The following is an 8,691-nucleotide window of genomic DNA, read 5'->3' on the forward strand; positions in this document are numbered from 1 at the left end:
ACATCCACATACATATTTATGTTATCCATCCATATTTTCCTGCATCGCAGAAACAGAATCCCTCCATTGTCTGGGGTCAGAGCTCAGATCCCTAACTTCTGAGTGGTCACACACTCTGACCTAAGCCTGACCTTTTGACCTCCAACATGGGATCTGGAACCAAGTCAGATCACCATGTTCTTCCCTCAGGGCACAAACATACATATGCACGAGTACGCACGCGCACACACGCGCGCACACACGCGCGCGCACGCGCGCACACACACACACACACACACACACACACACACACACACACATACACACACACACACACACACACACACACACACACACACACACACACACACACACACACATACACACACACACACACACACACACACACACACACACACACACACACACACACACACACACACACACACACACACACACACACACACACACACGAAAAGGACAGAGAGAATAGCTTCTAATCTTTAAATCTAGTCTCATTCCAGAAGCAGCTAGAAAAGCAAGGCCAGGGTGAAACAGTATCCCAGAGTGAGTGAAAACAGCATGCTGATAAAGAACAACCTGCCACTACACTGCCTGCTGACCAGTTCAGGGTTGACATGTTTTGTGGTTGGTTATTTGACATAATATCGTTGCTGTCGGGTAGAAACCTTGTATGTCCAAAAAACGTTACTTTTCAGGAAATGGGAGAATGAATCCAATGCAGTTATCATTTAGTCACAAGCTCTTGGTAATACGTTTCATTGGTTCAATATTTGTAAAACCCACAGACACACAGACACACTTTCATCACTTTCACTTCCAAACTAGCAAAAATAGCAGATGCACAAGCTCACTGAGTGAGCATGTAGATCGGCTATTTGTTGCCACTTTTGTGTGACACTGTAGTATGACAAAGTAGGGAATTCATTTACGAAAAAAGTTGAAATATGGAGATACAAGGTTTCTGCTGGACAGCGACGATATCGATTTTCTTTTTCTTTTCTTTTTTTCTAGTGCTGTATGATAGCTTCTTCTTTCACCTGCATGACTGTTGCTAAGCAACTTCTTACTTTGTCTGTACTCACTCTGACAATGTACAGTATGTTGGACATCAGTACTTTATAGAAAAGAGAAGAAAAATAACATTGCAGTACTATATGGAGAAAATTCGCTACTCCACAAGGGGGTGTGCTCTGAAATTTTACACCATCTGGCAACTTTTTTAACATATATAGAGAGACTGAATGCTGCTGACATTAATGACCCATACATTGACCCCACTGAATTTGAATTTGTTTTTGTATTATATATATATATATATATATTTTTTTTTTAATTCAATTTAAATCTTTCTTTAATAATATATATATATCCTACTCTGTATACTTTATTTATTTATTTTTTGACTTGTTTGTATCGTCCTTTGTGTTAATGGTACATAATAAGATACCAGGGTTGTGGCTCTTTCGGAGCGGGAACTTTGGGGGGGTGGGAGGGGTAACATACATTCACTGTTTTTGTATGCCTTTTGTTATTGACCTGTATGTGAAAATATAAAATAAAAAAACCTTGAACAAAAAAAAAAACATCAATGCTGCAATGTAGAAATACTCTGTTAAGTAAAAGTCCGGAATTATAAATTTACTTGAGTGCAAACGTATTGGTATCAAAATTTACAACGCGTCGCATTTTACAAAATGTACAAAATTTGACGCGTTGTGAGTTTGTAGATCGGCTATTTTCAAATAGCCATGGCTGAAGTGGTTAATGTATGTTTCACAAAGTAACTAGTAACTAAAGTTTTCAAATAAATGAAGTGGAGAAAAAGTACAACATTTGCCTCTCAGATGCACTGGAGTAGAAGTAAAAGTATTGGAAATTGGAAATTTACAAATACCTCAAAATTGTAGTAAAGTACATACTTGAGTACAGGTACTTAGTTACTTTACACCACTGGTGTCCACCAAGGCATTGTTTTCTTTACTGAGGCCGGCTTATGTTTTCAATAGTTTTCATTCAGAGCTCTGCATATTCAGGCTATGTTACAAACACCAGCAGTGTTGACAAGGCGTTGAGTGTCTATTCTGCGCTGCACGTCCCGTACCGTCAACTTTGGGAATTTGGATGAGTGTTTTATAAGAGTGCCTTGCGTTCTCAGCTGGGAAGAGAAAAAAAAACCCTGCTTTCCTGTACACATGGTCTTAGGTTCTCTAGTTTACTAAACCACATTCAAACACCAGCCCGACAAAAGCAGAGGATGGGTGCTCTGATAAAACTCTAAAGAGTGCTTTATAGTCTAAAGGTAAACGTCTTGAATGTTTGTTGTTTGGTCTCGGTGACCTCATTCCATTTTATTTACCTCTAATTAAAAGGACAGATCATTCTCTGCCACTTGTCTGTCTGTGTATCAAGAATCAAGAGGAGTTTACTTGTCCCTCACTCACTCGGACAGGTACAAGCAGCGAAATGTTGGTGTGGCATGGTCTTATGAATGTTACTGTATGAAATAAAATAAAAGAAGAAATAAAAGAAACAAGAGAGCAGGAGCAGGGAATGTACTGTATGTAATGGGGGAGGGATAACAGAATAAATGTCAAACGACAAAAGTAATTATACACCTATGTACAGTACATGAAGGTTACTTCCTATGTGCATCTGTACAGTAAGACAAACCTGGTATACAGCTTTACAGATGAATGCAGCTTACATCTACAGTAGCTGTACGTGGAAAATGCGAATAAGGTACAAAGCTTTTCCTGTTGGGAATGGGATACATATTTTGAACATGCCTTATCTTCACCTCTACATAAATACAGGCATAGCCTTAAGGTACCTCATAGGTGTCCCTGAACACCAAATCACCTGCAGCAAGTCACACAAACTCTGTTCCTTTACATAATGCAAACCATTTTTTGCATTTCAAAGGGGGCTTTAAATATATTTTCTCAAAAGAAAAGGAGGGCTAATTAGTTTTTTCTGTAAGAAAGTTCACGCAGACATGGAATAAAATATATTAAAAATATTAATAATAATAATAATGTACGTTACACCACTTGCTAAAAGTTTATAAGTGGACTATTACAGTTTGTCTCTGAAACTCTCACAGTGGAACCATTCAAATGTGTGTTCCGGGCATTATTATTATTATAAAACCTGGGCATGAAAATGAGGACATTACAAAAGTGGGATATTACATTTTTACCACCATGAAAAACACAGACCTTCTGTGTAACAGGATTCACGCTTGTACCTCGACATACACCCCCCTCCCCCCTCCCCCCAAGAGGTACCGAACCCCCTCACCCCAACGAAGTGAGACCCTCGCACTGTACCTTCTTGGCGGTCCTCGACGGTGACCTCCGCGTGGGCTTGGCCACCGGGCCACTCAGCGTGACGGGCTGCTTGGACACGGAGCCGTTCTCCCTCTTCTTGCTGGGCGACGAGGGGGCCGACGAGGAGGAGGGAGACGGGGAGCCCGGGTGAGAGGAGGAGGAGGGGGAGGGCGGGGAGAGGGGCCCCACCACCCGCACCGACATCTCCTCCGTGGCGGTGAGCCGGAGGCTGCGCAGCATCTCGTCCGTCTCGCGGTCCACCACCAGCAGCCGCGTCTCCTGGTCCACGGCCTTGATTCGCTGCACCACCTGGGTGGGGCGGGGGGGGGGGGGGACATGGAGAAGATGTGTGTGTAAATAATGTTGCAATGATGGGAGAGACCGTTACGTGTCCGTTTGGGTCATTTATCACTGAGGATGTCACTGTGCTGAAGAACACAGACAGACCACAATGTAAAGCCACTAATTGACTGTGGCTCGATCTTGAGATTATAAACATCCTTCTCAAAAAGGGCATCACATCAGGGAGAGTATATTATATGATCAACCAATAATTAACCACTTAAACCCTATATATTTAGTTGACTGGAGAACCCCCAGGGCCTTTACAAGGCCCCCCCTCCTTTTTCCTCAACACCAAATCTCTCCGCCGATCTAAAATAGCGGCAGATCGCCTATTTTCCCCAAATGTTCACCCCGGAATATGGATGCTAGGATTCGTGTTTTTTTTGTGTACATCTTTTACGTTTCAGAACAACTTTTGGAATCACAAGCGTCTGTCCCAAAGGTCACATTCAACATCTTCCTGCAAGCATGGATGCAAGCCAGTGTCTGTTACAATGAAGAAGAGACATTTGGAACTTGTACAGTGGAGAGACTTGACCTCATATGAGGCTGATTAATGGTAGGGTACATTAGTTACAGAAAGGTCCAGAATTATACTTCTGAAGTTTTAATGGATTACGGTTGTCAATGTTTTCAATCAAGCGAGCCGGACTCCACTGGAATGGCTTTTTAAATGACCTGCACATTGGTTAATGATAACATACTGTAAGCACATAAACTAAAATGACTCCAGAACGAATAGGCACTTAGTTTTTGGCTGCACCTCTCATTCTGTGTTATGAATATGATATTATGCAGTAAAAGTTACAAGCACACAGTAATAAGCCACAGTTAATTTAACTCTGAGTGTACAAATTGACCCAAATGGACGGGTCAACAACACGGAGGATTTTCTACAGTGATTATGTTTCTGTTCGTAAGCCTGGGAAAGCCTTAATCAGATTCTGCTGTGGGCCACTTGACAGCCGGCCAAGAGACATTATGACCTCCTGGATGCTGGCGTCCATAGAAATGGATCCGTTCCAGACGGCCCCCCGACCACCACAGACATGAGGCGGACACAGGTTGTCTTCTATCTATGGCAGTGGTTCTCAAACTTTTTCATGTCAAGGACCCCCAAATTGACACTTATTAGCCCGTGGACCCCCATTTGAAAAGATATGCCAGGGACCCCCGAAAGAGAAGATTTTTATGGCTCAGCAGGGATTCTCAACCCTTTTATTTCCAAGGACCCCCAGTTTGACATGCATGGCATTTCTATCTCTGGGACCCCAATTTAAATTGTAAAATAAGTGTTAATGTAACTCTGAGAGTGTACAAATGGAACCAAATGGACCCGTTAGGGATGGAACCAAATGGACCCGTTAGGGTCCATTTGGTTCCATTTGTACACTCTCAGTCTCAGAGTTACAGACCCATCCCCAGCTGGGGACCCCCTGGAACTCCCTCAAGGACCCCTGGGGGTCACTTTGAGAACCAATGATCGGCTGATTTATTTATTCATACCGTGGTCTACAGTCACGTCTACTCATAAGGAATTCTGTCGATGAGTTGGAAGTCTCCAGGTCACTGGTGATTTCAAACATTGCCATGTCAAGGAGCCCCAAATTGATATGTTTATGCCCTCGAATGATGATATGCCCGCGGACCCCCACCTGAATATATTTTGTGCCAGGGAGTGGACCCTCATAAGAGAAGATGTGTGTTGTTAAAAAATTATCCCAAACCATTTAAGTTTTTCAAGACTTTTCCAAAAATAGTTTTTGAATAGCCAAAGTATAAAGATCCACTGCTCTAGCCTATGTAGGACCTCCACCCCTCATACCCCTGAATGAGGGGGTGGATGTGGGGTGAGCATGGGGGTGATGGTGACGTTTTGACGTTTACCAGTGACCTGCTGTCTTCAGTATCATCTTCTGCAGAAAAGTCCCAGAGTCTGGTCTGCTTGTTTTCACTGCACAGATGAGCTTTCTGGACTTTTGACATGTGCAGTAAACACGCAGCACTGATGTTGTTGTCCCTTGTTTTCAATGTGGATGTAGCACACAAAGTTGTGAGGAGAATGCTTAAATGCCAACAGTAAAATCCCCAGCGCTAATGTGTTCATCTGTAACTCAGAGGGAGGGCAAATTAATTTGTATTTATTTATTGTGCATGCATGCATGCTGACACACACACAAACGTGTGTGTGTGTGTGTGTGTGTGTGTGTGTGTGTGTGAGAGAGAGAGAGAGAGAGAGAGAGAGAGAGAGCGAGAGCGAGAGCGAGTGAGTGAGTGAGTGAGTGAGTGAGTGAGTGAGTGAGTGCATGCGTGCATGGGTGAGTGCGTGTGCGCGCGCACACACACACACACACACACACACACACACACACACACACACACACACACACACACAGTGAGTGATCCTCTCACCTGGTGGTGCGTCTCTTTCTCCACATTGTCCCCGTTCACCTCCACCACACGGTCCCCGGCGCGGAGCCCCGCCGCCTCGGCGGGACTCAGGGGCTCCACTTTACGGATGTACTGTCCGCTCTTGCCCTTCTCGCCGTGCAAGTGGAATCCATAGCCGTTGTCCCCTTTGGTCATGAGACACAGCCGCGGTTTCAACACGCTGGCCATTATAATATTATATTATAGGCCTATATATATATCCCCCCTTGTTGCGATCAACTTTCCACAGCCGTCCGGAAAAAAAGAGAAGAAAAAGATAATCCAAATGCAGAGTGTTGTTTACAGCCTGTCGCACACTAAACTTTCACGCAGTGGAAACACCATATCGGGTTCGATGTGCACACTTTTCCCCATGACGGGATCACACCATAGAGAGTTACAATGTAACGGATCACACGCATAGAAACAGACCCAAATATTACCCAGGAGCGTAATTCCCAGCTCAGAGGTTTATGCAAAAAAAATAAAACAAAAAAACAACCCTTTAAAATAAACCGATGACCAGCAAAAAGTCCCCACGATCGTGCGACATAGGTATCCAAGCTGGATGGAGCGCTCTGTATGGAGGATCTCTCCACAGCAGATCACTCTGTATGGAGGATCTCTCTCTCCACAGTGGATCACTCGTATGGAGGATCACTCGTATGGAGGGTCTCTCTCTCCACAGCGGATCCCTCGGGGCGCGCAGACCTCAGTGCGTCCAGCAGCCCATCCTTACAACGGGAGAGAGAGAGAGCAGACCCCTCACAGCGCACTTAGTGGACCAGAGAAAGGAAGGCAACAGACGCTGGCTATGGATGGTCACGACGTTTATCCATTACAGCCGGTTGGAGAATATGGATTCAATTACCATCGGAGCGGTGTGTTGGCGCTTGTGCACTATAGCACCACCTCTCAGTTATAGCCCTGACTTTAGCCTCCAACTTCGAGGGAGTTTTTTGTAAGAGTGGCTTGGTATGGTAAATACTGCAGCAGCGCCCCCAGGTGGTCATACATCGACGGTGACTTAGATGTCACTCACAATCTAAACCAGGGGTCTTCAACAGGGGGTCCGGGACCCCTAGGGGGTCCTCAGAGTTACTACAGGGGGTCCGCCAAATCTTTGTGTGATATGATTACTTTTTTTTTTTTTTTTACCGTAACCACTTGAACCCTAGCATCCCTTTTTCTGAAGAGAACTTTAGCCAAAAATAGCAGATCTACAAGCTGCAAGGCCTTGTGAGCTTGTAGATCGGCTATTTTTTGGCAAAGTGGTATAAGATGTAGAGGGGAAAAAAGAGCAGACCAAGTAAACAAAAAAAGGTAAATCTGAAACACAATTTTATACAATATCGATGGGGGGGGGGGGGTCCCTGCTTCATCTCTCTCTCAGCTAGGGGGTCCTTAGCCTGAAAACGTTGAAGACCCGTGATCTAAACTGTTTGACAGCTACAGTAGCCTGGCTACAGACAGCTACAGTAGCCTGACTACTACAGACACAGTAACTGTATGCATCAGCGTTTATTAAGCATCTCTGCTCTCCAGCATTTCCCCACCCCACTTTCAAATTATGGCATGATGAATCATGATACATTATTAATCCCATAGAAGCATATATTGTCAGGTTCTTCGGCCATCGATGTGTGAAAGCGCAAAAATATACTTACAGCAACAAAGTAAAAGTAAGCCTGCTCATTATGAATGGACCATTTCACTATGTTGGTCAACATTTTGGCAAATTTGTCAAACGTTTTTGGAAATAGCTGATTTACTACAGATCTACTTGTAGATTGACTATTTTTGAATAGCCTAAGTATAAAATATAGTTGGTTAATGTATGTTTTGTAATAATAATCTAAATCTACAAAATAACTTCTAATGAAAAAAAAAAGTTGTAGTGGAATAAACATACAATATTTGCCTCTGAGATGTATGTAGATAGAGATGTAGTGAAGTAGAAGTATAAAATATTGAACAACAGAAATACTCAAGTAAAGTAAAAGCACTTCAAAATTGTATGCAAGTACGGTATCTGAGCAAATGTAGTTAGTTGCTTTCCACCACTGTGCAGGTCCTGAAGAGACGTCAGGTTGCAACTAAAGTTTTCAAATAATTGTAGTGGAGTAAAAGTACAATATTTGCCTCTGAGATATAGTGGAGAAGAAGTAAAAGTACTGAAAACTGGAAATACTCCAGTAAAGTAAAACATATCTCAAAATTGTACTGATAAGTAGGCTACTGTACTTGAGTAAATGTACTTAGTTACTTTACACCACTGGAACTGGACGACCATTTTCCACAGCAGGTTGAATCGTTGGTGTGTGCATGCATGGCCAGGAGACAGCAAATATGCTGATTGTATGACATTCTGTATAGTAGTGTGTATATCTGTCTGTCTCATATGTCATCATGATTTGTGTGCATGGGGATCTCATCTTAAACAAGCTCAGTGCTTAATGAGTCTTCCAGTTTAGTAGACCTTGTATTGTGAATTTGTACTTCCATGTACTGTTGTTCTCATGTCCTACTAAATAAAGTACATCAATCAATCAATCAAAATCAGCAGGAAGTTGACTTATTTTAT

The 8,691-nt window shown here is 43.1% G+C and overlaps 1 protein-coding gene across 2 annotated transcripts in view; it reads right to left on the minus strand.

Moving 5' to 3' along the window:
• LOC311055235 (Na(+)/H(+) exchange regulatory cofactor NHE-RF2) overlaps positions 1–7,029 on the minus strand; it is a 56,893-nt gene extending 49,864 nt beyond the window's left edge. For both annotated transcript variants that reach the window (XM_084071359.1, XM_084071358.1), the window contains exons 1-2: positions 6,090–7,029; positions 3,333–3,641 (exon numbers count right to left, since the gene is read on the minus strand). In XM_084071359.1, coding sequence (XP_083927485.1) covers positions 3,333–3,641; positions 6,090–6,296 — 516 coding nt within the window. In that variant the 5' untranslated portion in view covers positions 6,297–7,029. The remainder of the gene's footprint in view (positions 1–3,332; positions 3,642–6,089) is intronic.
• Between the last annotated feature and the right edge of the window lie 1,662 nt (positions 7,030–8,691).

Source organism: Gymnoscopelus microlampas (assembly GCF_963454915.1).
Source record: "Gymnoscopelus microlampas genome assembly, chromosome: 11".
In the NCBI taxonomy this organism is placed as follows: domain Eukaryota; kingdom Metazoa; phylum Chordata; class Actinopteri; order Myctophiformes; family Myctophidae; genus Gymnoscopelus; species Gymnoscopelus microlampas.